The sequence below is a fragment of the Apostichopus japonicus genome, chromosome 15, assembly GCF_037975245.1.
Source record: "Apostichopus japonicus isolate 1M-3 chromosome 15, ASM3797524v1, whole genome shotgun sequence".
NCBI lineage: Eukaryota > Metazoa > Echinodermata > Holothuroidea > Aspidochirotida > Stichopodidae > Apostichopus > Apostichopus japonicus.
Window position 1 is genome coordinate 3,621,694 of NC_092575.1, and position 13,614 is coordinate 3,635,307.

The 13,614-nt window shown below is 38.9% G+C and overlaps 1 protein-coding gene and 1 non-coding gene across 2 annotated transcripts; both read left to right on the top strand.

Moving 5' to 3' along the window:
• Positions 1-13,523, top strand: LOC139981363 (uncharacterized). Its single transcript, XM_071993701.1, has 17 exons — positions 1-292; positions 1,361-1,585; positions 5,862-5,900; positions 6,555-6,617; positions 6,835-6,935; positions 7,747-7,829; positions 7,949-8,028; positions 8,397-8,558; positions 8,752-8,867; positions 9,855-9,928; positions 10,105-10,184; positions 10,420-10,538; positions 11,308-11,390; positions 11,510-11,589; positions 11,961-12,122; positions 12,314-12,441; positions 13,446-13,523. Exons 4-17 carry the CDS (start codon positions 6,575-6,577, stop codon positions 13,521-13,523), a joined length of 1,389 nt encoding a protein of 462 aa, XP_071849802.1. The 5' UTR covers positions 1-292; positions 1,361-1,585; positions 5,862-5,900; positions 6,555-6,574.
• LOC139981710 (U2 spliceosomal RNA) lies at positions 2,876-3,068 on the top strand. The gene has a single exon (XR_011797918.1). It is a non-coding gene; the product is annotated as a U2 spliceosomal RNA (small nuclear RNA).
• Positions 13,524-13,614: the final 91 nt, after the last annotated feature.

Genomic DNA, 13,614 nt, shown 5'->3' on the forward strand with positions numbered 1-13,614 from the left:
TGTGTCCATCTCAACTTCGGAGCTCATTGCGTAGACATACGTGTATATAGACGCTGCATTGTTTGGGGGTATACACTGAGCTTGCCGACTCCGTGCTCAGCAAACTCCGACATGACTATGATATATGTTTATGGTTCGGTCAATTCCAGGCCGGGAACCACGTCGAATTGTTAGAATTTTGTTGATGTGGCCTGTTGGATAGGAAGCTAGACCTAGGCTGGAGAGAAAACTTCCACCGTCCGCAATGTTTATACTGCCTGAGGACTGTGCATCTCTGTGCAGGGGATTGTGGGTAAGTGAGATGAATAACCAAGTACTTCACTGAGATTTAAGCTGATCGTTTATAATTGAAGGTGGCTGGAAAATACGTTTTCAATTTCAATCTTTCTATTGACAGGTTTTGAAGTTCAGTTGTTAACCCTGTTTGCGTTTCTCTAGCGCGAGTATTTTCTCTCATGTAACCGTTTGAACGTCATAGGCCTATATCATAGATCGCATAGGCCTATATAATACAGTACATTCCATGTATAACGAAGTGCAAGGCTGTTTGCGGTATCGATTTCGAACAATGAAAGACTTGGGTGGGGAGAATTTATTAGTCAATTTCCCGTTGCACCCCGTATAAGGGCGACCATCACTCGTCGCTGATAATGTGAAAGCTGCACCTGCACGTGATAAAATGCACACTATGTCTTTTCTGACCATGATCACCTAAAGCTTGTTATACTGTTAGTTGTATCAGCAGGTAAGTGACATCAAATTCAATTGACCTTCTGTTACTGGACTACTCACGCTGGACGCGTATAATATGTTGTGTATGTGGGTGTGTGCGGGTGGTGTGTGTGGTTGGGGTGGGGGAAGGGGTCAGGGTTGAAGGAAGACATAGGTGGGCTTGAAAACGTGAGTGAAGAGGCAGATGATTTCTATAGTTTGTGATTGGGAGGTGCCTGGTGGCTAGGCCTATAGTGAACATTTTTAGATCATATCTAGGCTATTCAGCTTTGATCATGTGAACATTCTGAACGGGAAGTTGGAATGAGGCTCACTGCTCTCAATAATGGTTGAAAAGCATTTGATTACTTTACGTGATATTGTTTTCCATGGCAATAACAAGCTCAATATAGTTGCCATTTGAGAACTGCCTCACCAATGATAGAAGTTTGGAGGATAGGACACTTTTTTTGAACGGAGATGGTTGATATTTAGGATGAGGCCTAACCCAAATACCTTTTGCGAAGAGCTTGATGGAATCATGCCAATCCTCTCACCTCTATTCACACCCCTGTCCAGAGTCCTGTTGCTGGTGATCCTGATATTAAATTCATCACTATATATAATCGTTAGGCTTTTCCGTTTCCAGGGCTTTACAGAAGAGAGGAAGGTGGTTCTTTCTTGAGATTACGGCTCCTTCCGGTGGCTTTATCTGTGAGAGCAGGGGTTGCCGTTTCTTAGCTCTAGTGCGGTCAGGAGAAATCAATTGGCAATCCATTCTCAGCGAGAAAAAGAGCTGCCCATACAACCAGCAATTTCCTGCTTAAGAAGGGATAAGTCTTACATCGCTGGGAAACAGGCAAACTTTGAACTGGTATCTTTCAATTTGGCTAGGTGTCATTTCCTGTTGTGTTTGCATGAGTTCCACGTCAGCAGAGAGATAAAAAATGGCAGTAAATTAAGCCGCTAGGGTAACACTGTTTTGTCTTTACTAGTCTAATGGTAAATGCATAGGTACTCACTCGTGCGCCCGTAGATTGCAGCAGTTAGGTAACCTATAGTAGGCCTGCATTCAATATAAGTTATCCTCTTAACTATCATTTTAGTGACCTAAGCTTTTTACACCCCCCCCCCACCTCGCCCTCGTCACCTTAAATAAGAAGGGGAAGACAACGAACATACAGTGGACACATTATCTTGGTGATTGTTTCTCTATTGTAGTAGATATTTTCATACAAATCTACTTTTGATGGTAATAACTAAAGTGCTGAGAAGTGGTGGTACATGTAATAGGTAGCAGCGCACTACATATTCAACTTAACTTTGCTTGCTGTACTGTACCAAAGAATAACCACAGAAGTGTTTCAATAATACGTCCCTTGTCTAAACTAAGGAGTAGACAATATTGTCCGTTGTGTCCAACCATAAACGTTTCAATGCGGTTTATTCTATACACACGTGTATTCACTACTGAATATTTGATTTCATCATCAACAGCTTCCATTACATTTCTACAATGAAATGATTTACGTGCCTGTCGATGTACAAACGCCACTGTTGTTAGTCTTATCTCTGTGTACGGCAGCACCAGTACGAACACACCACGAACCAATCAGATGTTGATATGTTATGACGTCATTAAGCTCCGCCCACTGTGGGACGCTTTATTTATCAGCGTGTGTGAATACAGCTTTAACAAAGAAACTAGCATTAATTTGATTCATTTGTGATGTTTTAGGTTTTAATATACAGCGTTGACTCGTAATATTTTTAATTTGTCTTAGATTAATTACGTTAAATTAATATACTTTTGCTTTATGTCACTTTACTGTACTGTGATGCATATGGTATTAAATAGCGTTTTCATACATACACATGATACTAATACACGCGACCAGCGTAAACGATAAAAGGCATTGCTCTCGTTTATTCATAACGAAACAAATATTTACCATAATTTCTTTTAAATTTGGAAGAATTGTTTCAAAATTGTACATAAAAATGGGAACTTATATCCTAATTGGTAACATGTATGTTCCGTTTTTACGATTGGAGGGCAATTTCTGTATAAAAAAACACTCCTATATTTATTGTGTGACATCTTCACTGCGGTTGTAACTCTGTTTCGGTAGTTTAAGTTATCAAGCAATACCCATTGTGCAGTATCGCTTCTCGGCCTTTTGGCTAAGATCATGTGTAGTATCTGTTCTTTTCAGCTTAATATCTGAAACGCGACTCATCGAGTCGCTTGTATATTAAACTGATTTTTGCACTTGGGCTATGGAATAGGAGCTTGCTCCGTCCTAGCCACGGGTTGGCCCGGTCTTGCACTACCTCCGGGATTCGGCCCACTCCCTTCGGGGATATAATACAATGTAAAGAAAGTCCAAAATAGAAAGTTGAGTCTCGTCTATCCGGCATGCTTAGTGATTAAACTCCGTCATGTATCACGATCTTGTGCAAGGTTTATTGCTTCCCGAAATTGTTAATGTTAACGTCCCTAAATTGCGACTTTATTTTTCCAAGCAAGGTAGTCACGGGCCTTCCTACTGGTTTAGAAGTATGTCTCAGTGCTTCTCTTAAAGCAACCTTTGCTGGAGCGTCCTCCTGGAGTTTTGCTACAAGACCGAAAAATCTCAATCTTCTATGTGCGACTATGGATGACCAAGGTGTTTGGTTGGTTTCATTGTAGAGCTCATCGTTTGATAACCAATTGTTATTGGTCCATCTAATGTTGAGAATATTACGAAGTAGTCTCCTTTGAAAAGTGTCAATTTTGCGATCAAGATCCTTCGTTGTGCCCCACAGTTCGCAATTGTACAAAAAAAAACTCTGTAATAAAGCCTCGAAAATCCTAAGGTTTATGTTTCGGCTTATGATTTTGCTTTTGAAAATACTTGAAAGTGTGTTGAAAGCACCGTTGGTTATACCATTTCTTCGGTTAATATCTTCTTCGGTCCCCAACAAGCTTCCAACATATAAGAGAGTTCAAAAGGGTAACATAAATGGTTCGGGCATTTAGTATGTCCGAGATAGTCGTAATTTTTCATCAATCGTTGATCGATATATACATTTTTAAGTTGTTTATGTCTCATTAGTCCTATGTTTTTTATACTTTCGTAGTCCGAACGACTCCTTTCGACAACCACAGCAATCATCTATAACTAAGAGGAATGTTAGAATTAAGCACATTGGCCTATCCTCCTAGTTTTATATATCATCAGAGTTGTTTAGAGAAGTTCAGTCTAAGAACGACATATGATGCAGGGAAATAACCAACACATATTACTACTTGATGGGAAAATGCAATTTATTTTCTCATAAGATGGGTCTTTCTCAAAGATGGTTGTGGCTTTCCCTCTTTAATATATAATTTGAAATAATCATTGACAGTGAATTATTGGGGGGGGGGGGGGAGAGGATACTCCAAAAGATTTTACGGTAATTTCAAACACTCACAAATGTACACATTAAAGTTCTTGCTTTGAGCTTATTGTTTGCAGTTAAAAACTTGTGTGGACCTATTAATAATTACAACAGGAACCCTATTCATTCGGGGTGTTATTTCTTCGCTCTCTTTCTCCCAGTCCCGTAGCCAGAGTTCATTGCGGGTGGGGTTTGGGGGTGGGGTGGGGGATTGGGGTTGGATGAGGGGTCGGGGATTGGGGGTGGGTGAAATGGTTCAGACATGTTGAATATTGGCGGATGTCCGTCCTGGTGTACCGTCTATGGAAGGGGTCTTCCCTGCTTTGAAAAAATAATTAAAAGAAAGATTTAATGCAAAAAGATGATACTATTTCTATAGTGTGCAGTCAAAGTTTGAATTTAAAATGGAATCTCGATTAAAGTTTGAAAAACAAATGGTCCGGTAGCATGTTCTCGCCTATACCCGCCAACGGTATCTGAATTAACTGTACGCCATTTACAGCTACGTCAAATAAATATAAATGTACTGCACCCCAGTTGCCACGCCCTCCCCCTCTTTTGGTGTGGACATGCAACCGAGAAAAAGTACAGGTAATAATGAAATTGTCAATTGCCTTATATCTGGTGTGAAGATGTGCTGTTATATGTTAAATACTTTGAAAGAAAGTTTGAGAATTTTTGGTGAGGGGGGGGGGGGAGGGTGGGCGAGACGGAACATTTCCCATGGCTACAGCCTGCATTCTCCTCCGTTATACACCGGGGGGGGGGGGTCATGTCTGTTTATGCTTGTTAGTTCACTAAAAAAAATAGTAATAAAACTGAATTAGGTGGGCTGGGCATTACAGAAGAGGTCCATGCAAATTTGGCAGTAAATGTATGTATTTATCAAACCTGTAACTTTGAGTGTCTCCATCCAATCCCAGACTCACACATAATCTTAGACCAAATCCTTATTACAGTATAGTGCTCTATTTTAATCTATGAAGGAGCTGGCAATTACATATGGTGGCTTACATCTCTCCGGGCCCTAATATTTCCATGAAATAAATATAGGCCAGTCCACATATCATATAATCGATGATGTCATATGTGTTTCACTGTTCAAGGCACAACAACGGGCACATATAACCCCTGGTTTGGGCAATAATGATAAAAGAAACTTATGTTGACTTCGCGACGCATGCGCACGTACCGTTGCGCTGTTGCAAGTCGATGACTAGTTACGTATCCTTATATACTAAAGCGACTAGAACAGGCAGTCTTGTTTACGGACATAACGATGCTAAGCAACAACCCACGAGCGTCATCAAAACCACTGCAAGCGACGCGTCTGCGCGCATCCATCTATAAAACCGTCCTCTAATGTTGTGCATCACGTAGACCTATCTGTTATAGCGTGTTAATACTTTGCGATATAAATATGTATATATACTATAGTCACACAGTCAAGAACGTCCAGATGCGCTCTGCGTTCAATAAATAACACGTATTGCGTTCTTACAACGCGTTCATATTTTAACAAGCGTCTACCTAGATCCTATTGCGTAACAAATAAAACCAATATAGTTTTGTTTACAGTAAACTTACCACGTACTGCACAATCACTTCATATCGATACATACAGCGATCTAGTTGTGTTTTATCTCGAAGAGCTTTCACCATGCTACTACTAGCTATTAATCTAATTCTGACCTTCCTGCCCTTGCTTTACTTTCTCGTTGAAGGATTTGTCAACATCATCCGAGACTGGCTAGGTGGAGTCGGTGAGTACTTGCAACAATTTTCATAAATTTTTATCGCTATGTGATGTGGACAAAATATGTTAATGAAGCATGATCGATTTTTGCTGTCTCCGATATAAACAGGAAGTATTTCCCTGTGAATGTTATAACAAATTGTCAAGATCCACAGTGGGAGGGTGTGGGGGGGGGGGGACGGGGTCTTGGTGCGGTAGGGTTGGAACCGGCATCATGGTTATAGTGTAAGCAATATATAAAAAAATCCTAGCTGTGTCAATATTATTTTATCGCCATTTAAATTTACGGAGGGGCTATATGCCCGTGCTCGGAAACGGTGTCCCATTCGAACATTACTTGGTAGAACTGAATAAGGCTAGCATAACCTACTTGATTCCCGAATTGAGGGGCGAAGCCCGGACCCAAACCCTGTTTTAGTGGCCCATCTAATCCTTGGCCCCGGACCCATAAGTTAATTGTTGCGCAGCTGATCCCAACATTCAAATATAGTCGCCTAGTTGGTAATGGATTAACCTAGCGTTTGGATTACGTACGTGTTTTTTAGGATTAAATACCTTCTGGATTATGTACACTATTGTCATACAACATGTAGCATTGCGACACTCGCTCTGCAGGCATAATGCGTGTGACGTCATTGTTGTAATTGTTTTTCTTTTAAAGACAACGGCCCCAGGAAAACTATGGCTTGGTTGTTAGGAGAACTGAGGCGTCAGAACCGACGAGGTAAGTTAAAATAATCTAGTCAGTGAGTTATTTATCTTATTCATTTTACTATGTTTTTTTTTCATATAAACATACATATATACATACATACATACATACATATATATATATATATATATATATATATACGTAAATCCACCGTAACTAAAGTTAGTTCTATAAAACAGAACCTGTTCACATAAACGCTTCCACAACTTTGTTTATTCAAAACTTGTAGAGAGGATTCGTGATCGGCAAAGAAGACAAATCCGTCGTCATCTGAAGAAGATCAACAAGAAGCAGACAAGAACAACATCTAAAGATCTCCATAAGACCGTGGTAATGTCACACATATATTATATTGGTCGGGGTAGACAACCCTTATAATGTCACATATATATTATATAGGCCGGATTGACACCCTGGTAATGGATAATGTCATAATATATAATGTCATGTAATGTCTTATATATATTACAGGGGCGAGTAGATTTATTATTAACGTAAATTAGAGACACGAATTTTATCTATAAGAAGGTTAATTACCCCCCCCCCCCCCCCCCAAGAAAACACGAAAGTAAAGAAAATTTTGTTATTATGGGCTGTATAAGAGAAAACTTACTCCATTGTAGTATGAGCCCTTATAATTAAATGAAATAATACATGTAAACAAATATTAGTTTTGCTCACCGCCAGGAATTAAATTACTTATTTGATGCTAGCGCCCTCTCTTTAAATGTAAATTCTGAAGAATACTGACTTTTAAAAAACAAAAGCCCTGTTCTGTGTCAGGAGGACGTTTGTTTTACCCTCCTTCTCCTTAGGTTGTTCCGTTGTCGACCAGGTATCCAAAGGTGCAGATTGCCAGGTCTTATAACCCGGGCGACAGTTCTAACGACACCGTGTCCCCTAATGTTTCCTAAAATATCTTCCGAAATGAGAATACAGTGACTATTCTTTAACCCATATTTTCCCGGGCATCTTTCATATTTTCCAGTGCCCCTAATTGAGCCCGGGCCCCGAGGCTGTACCCCTTGAACCCTCTTTCACCAGGTCGATACATTTAAAAGTAATTACATGCAGTTAAAAGTTAAGTGATAACATGGATTGTCTGTTTCATCTTCAACTATTCTGTTTTCCTCTTGGACAGGACCAGACTACCGTAAGGAATGTCCTCATCTGCCTCTTTGATATTTCTCAATCAACCACTGACCTTGGAATGACCTTGACCACGTGAGTACTTTCAATTGGCATTTGCTTCCTTCATGACAATTTATATACTGTTCTGCTATATCGAACTTCCTTAAGCCATGCATTAATTAATCGGGTATGTTTTATTTTGTTGTATATAGCGATAAACAGAAGACCGGAATGGAACTTGTTCCTTATCGACCACCGGCCAGTTTACTGAACCTTCGGGTTGATGTTACCGGTGAGTTGTCCTATTATGTTTGAATGTTGCACATGGGAGAGTACAACGTGGGGGGAGATGTGAGGGGGAGGGATGGGTGTTGCAAGGGGATGGAGTTTGGGGTACCGGAGAGATTGGGCGAAAGTTGTACAGAAATTCAAACATCGTTGATTTTCGCTGATATATTCACAAATTATCAGTTATCCTCAAATTTGAAAAATGCTTCGATTTATAATATAATAAATTTTAATAGATAAAATTTGCCTCGTCTGTTTGCTGTTCTGGTGTGACAAAACTCCTCAAGATGACTTAATATTATTTTATATTCTTTAATTCCAACATATTAACATGCGCATTTGGCAATCTATTCTGTCTTGTGTTTCCAATAGCTGCATGTGAACTTGCTCGCGTGTTTCAAACCATGCTTGCTGCCGTCCATGCATCACAAACCACCCTTCGGGGAAACATGGCGGCTTATTCACCTACGGGACTGGAAGTTGTGGTTTATAGACCTCACCCCTTCTTTCATCGATTGACCCTTGACCTCACAGGTGAGGCAACAACCTCTCAAGTTTATAATAATTCCTTAATTCTGAAGTCGTCAGTTTGTAAGAGATATGTGAATAACCTAAGATGACAGATAACATGACTGATTGATTGAGCAGAACATTACACCAAAACAATGAAAAATGAGTAAATTATTGTTGTAATCAGTCCATAATGTAACTTCTATGTTTTATTTAGTTGCCTGTGACATTGCCCGGATGATCCAGTCACCATCTGCTGCCCTCATTTACGCAGATAACAGCAAACTTAAAGTCTTCAACATCCTTGATGGCAATGATTATGTTCAAACACAGGTGAGGATGAATTTGAAAATAAGTTGTTTCTTTAATGTATCAATACCTGTTTGCTGATGAATATCGGAAAACAAACTTCCGAAGTAGATACGATGTTTCTGACCAGGTAGGTTTGTTGGAGAAAAGCTGTCGCATTCGAAAGAAAGAATTTATTTTCTGTTGCCCTTATGGTGTAAACGATTACCGTTAAATCAACTGCGACCGCCCATGTCCGAATGTTCATTACACAAATGTAAACAAAATAGTCTACATATGCAGCTCGCTCAAGATTTAACGCAGTCCTATACTCGTATCGTGCACTTCTTACAATTCCGCGGAGGAAACATCTGAAAGCACTTGTTTATTCATTGACATGACACAATTTTGCAAGCTATTTCTGTAAGACCGAGAGAAAGATACAATTCAAGAGAAGGGACCTTAGATAGACTAGTCATGAAAGTGAAAGTAGTCATAGGCCTAACGGTCGTAAACAAAACAGAGAGATTTGATTGGCGCATGATCTGTTGAGCGTGGCTTTCAAATTTTGATTGAAGTTCGTAGAATCTACGGACTCATTAAAAAATCTGGCTACTTTAATTCAGCTCAAACTTTTTAACGACAGATAACTCCATAAATATAATGAATATTGATATGAAATTGCATAGAACGGTGTCAATTTTCACTGAGCTTTTAGTGCAGTAAGCTGGAAAGGTCGAAGTTGAAATCTGGCAAACAGGCACTGAGACTTTAAAAACTTTTTCATAACAACTCAATAGAAAGAAAAACACATATGAGAAGGTTATTAATATGCAACTGCGTATTCGTCAGTGATTACCAACTGTAGTGTGGTATTAACACAGTTGTTACACGACTCTGAGGCAGGCACGCAAACCAAGTCTCTCTCAATGTTTTACAGTTATGTTTCATGAATTTACTATTGTAAAATGAGTTCGCTTTTTTATACTTTTCGAATAAGAAACTGAATGTTTTTCCTTTATTTGTTGACAGATTGTCGCTGATGAAACAGTTATTGTGGACAGCGAGAAACAATCTTGTGATGACATCTTTCCTCTCAGAGAAAGGTAAGACAAGACACCAGCTATTTAATGGTTGCATTTTTTACTATTATACCGAAGAGCAGATATTGGGAAAATGACTCCTTCTAAAAAGGATCAAACTTGGCTAGCGCCCTCTAATTATAATAGCGACGTTAATAAGATAAATGAATTTCATTTCTGTATTTTGTGTACTTGTATAGCTGCAACCAACAGCAGACTGACGTCACTACTGGACTGGAAACTTACAATGAAAGATATGTTGAGAAAGAAGGTTCTAACGGTAAGCTCGAATAAATTTATTTTCGTATTGTTATACATCACTTAGTATAATTCATGTCAATTGCTTAGTATGTTTCCGATATTGTTGCACTCTATCTTGTAGGAAGATGCATAATGTTTTAAAGACATTAAACAGGAATGACAAAAAAAAAATCATGAGAAAGGAAATTTACAAGAGAATGAACTTTTTTGGAGGTATGGAACCGTCACCAACTTTTTTGTTGTTTGCCCAACAGCTTTCCTTTTTGACGAAGATATTGCCAAACTCCCTTACGTCGAACCAATGAGACCACAACAACTGGTCAAGTGGGAGGAGCTTAGTGACGTAACTGACCATGGCCTCGATTTAGATCAGGTACAAAGACGAGAAAAACTCTACCAATATTCGAAAAATATTTTGTTTTTCAGTTTTCTCAGACAATACTTGTACATATTTTTTTTATGATGGTAAGAGTTGGCGCGAATCTATTAAATTAATTCATTTGAAAATAGAAGGGAACTTTGTGTTCTTCTTGTCATATATATAGTGGTGAAGAAATTCGATAGTTATGAATACATTTCATATTTTCAGTATTATGATTATATTTTATCATTTGTCTTCTATTTGTGCATCCTTTATATTGCAGTTAAAAATGATGACGTTTTGAATATTTATGAATACAGTTGAATTTATGAATAGTTAATAAGATATTTGCTAACTGATCCTTTAATCTTATGGATTCTGAAAGAATACTGAATCCCAAATAACAAAAGCCCTATTCTGTGTCAGGAGGACGTTTGCTTACCCTCCTTCTCCTTAGGTTATTCCTTTGTCGATAAGGTATCCAAAGGTGTAGACAGTCAGGTCTAATAACCCGGGCGACAGTTCTAACGAGACCGGGTCCCCTAATGTTTCCTAAAATATCTTCCGAAATGAGAATACAGTGACTATTCTTCATCCCATATTTCCGGGGCATCTTCCATAATTTTCCAGTGCCCCTTATTGACCCCGGGCCCCCGGGGCTGTACCTCTTGAACCCTCTCTTGTCAGGTCGGTAAATTTGTTAGTAACATGCAGTTACAAGTTAAGTGATAAATTGGATTGTCTGTTTCATTTTCAACTATTTTGTTTTCCTCATCGACAGGACCTGACTACCGTAAGGAATGTCCTCATCTGCCTTTTTGATATTTTTCAATCAACCACTGACCTTGGAATGACCTTGACCACGTGAGTACTTTCAATTGGCATTTGCTTCCTTCATAACAATTTATATACTGTTCTGCTATATCGAACTTCCTTAAGCCATGCATTAATTAATCGGGTATGTTTTATTTTGTTGTATATAGCGATAAACAGAAGACCGGAATGGAACTTGTTCCTTATCGACCACCGGCCAGTTTACTGAACCTTCGGGTTGATGTTACCGGTGAGTTGTCCTATTATGTTTGAATGTTACACATGGGAGGGTACAGCGTCGGGGAGGGGGAATGGGAGGGGAGGGATGGGTGTTGCAAGGGGATGGAGTTTGGGGTACCGGAGAGATTGGGCGAAAGTTGTACAGAAATTCAAACATCGTTGATTCTCGCTGATATAGTCACAAATCATCAGTTATCCTCAAATTTGAAAAATGCTTCGATTTATAATATAATAAATTTTAATATATAAAATGTGCCTCGTCTGTTTGCTATGCTGGTGTAACAAAACCCCTCAAGATGACTTTATATTATTATATATTCTTTAATTCCAACATCTTAACATGCGCATTTGACAATCTATTCTGTTTTGTCATTCCAATAGCTGCATGTGAACTTGCTCGCGTGTTTCAAACCATGCCTGCTGCCGTCCATGCATCACAAACCACCCGTCGGGAACACGTGACGGAGTATTCACCCACAGGACTGGAAGTTGTGGTTTATAGACCTCGCCACTTCTTTCATCGACTGACCCTTGACCTCACAGGTGAGACAATATCCTATCAAGTTAATAAGAATTCTTAAATTCTTAAGTTACAGTTTATAAGAGATATATGAATAACCTAAGATGACAGATAAAATGACTAATTGATTGAGCAGAACATTACACCAACACAATGAAAAAGGAGTAAATTATTGTTGTAATCAACTCATAATGTAACTTCTATTTTGATTTAGTTGCCTGTGACATTGCCCGGATGTTCCAGTCTCCATCTGCTGCCCTCAGTTTCGTAGATAACAGCAAACCTAGAGTCCTCAACATCCATGCAGAGCTCCTTGATGGCAATGATGATGTTCAAACACAGGTGAGGATGAATTTGAAAATAAGTTGTTTCTTTAATGTCTCAATACCTGTTTGCTGATGAATTTCAGAAAACAAACTTCCGAAGTAGATTCGATGATTCTTACTCTAAATGCACTCTGACCAGGTGGGTTTGTTGGAGAAAAGCTGTCGCATTCGAAAGAAAGAATTTATTTTCTGTTGCCCTTATGGTGTAAACGATTACCGTTAAATCAACTGCGACCGCCCATGTCCGAATGTTCATTACACAAATGTAAACAAAATAGTCTACATATGCAGCTCGCTCAAGATTTAACGCAGTCCTATACTCGTATCGTGCACTTCTTACAATTCCGCGGAGGAAACATCTGAAAGCACTTGTTTATTCATTGACATGACACAATTTTGCAAGCTATTTCTGTAAGACCGAGAGAAAGATACAATTCAAGAGAAGGGACCTTAGATAGACTAGTCATGAAAGTGAAAGTAGTCATAGGCCTAACGGTCGTAAACAAAACAGAGAGATTTGATTGGCGCATGATCAGTTGAGCGTGGCTTTCAAATTTTGATTGAAGTTCGTAGAATCTACGGACTCATTAAAATATCTGGCTACTTTAATTCAGCTCAAACTTTTTAACGACAGATAACTCCATAAATATAATGAATATTGATATGAAATTGCATAGAACGGTGTCAATTTGCACTGAGCTTTTAGTGCAGTAAGCTGGAAAGGTCGAAGTTGAAATCTGGCAAACAGGCACTGAGACTTTAAAAACTTTTTCATAACAACTCAATAGAAAGAAAAACACATATGAGAAGGTTATTAATATGCAACTGCGTATTCGTCAGTGATTACCAACTGTAGTGTGGTATTAACACAGTTGTTACACGACTCTGAGGCAGCCACGCAAACCAAGTCTCTCTCAATGTTTTACAGTTATGTTTCATGAATTTAATATTGTAAAATGAGTTCGCTTTTTTATACTTTTCGAATAAGAAACTGAATGTTTTTCCTTTATTTGTTGACAGATTGTCGCTGATGAAACAGTTATTGTGGACAGCGAGAAACAATCTTGTGATGACATCTTTCCTCTCAGAGAAAGGTAAGACAAGACACCAGCTATTTAATGGTTGCATGTTTTACTATTTAATCGAAGAGGCAGATAGCGGGAAACAAACTCCTTCTGAAAAGGATCAA

What these genes read in the sequence shown, in the direction of transcription:
- LOC139981363 (XM_071993701.1), top strand. Translation starts at nt 6,575, where the DNA reads ATGGCTTGGTTGTTAGGAGAACTGAGGCGTCAGAACCGACGAG. An exon ending in TGAGAAAGAAGGTTCTAACG is followed by an intron (nt 10,185 to 10,419) that starts GTAAGCTCGAAT and finishes TTTGCCCAACAG; the next exon opens with CTTTCCTTTTTGACGAAGAT. An exon ending in ATGATGATGTTCAAACACAG is followed by an intron (nt 12,442 to 13,445) that starts GTGAGGATGAAT and finishes ATTTGTTGACAG; the next exon opens with ATTGTCGCTGATGAAACAGT.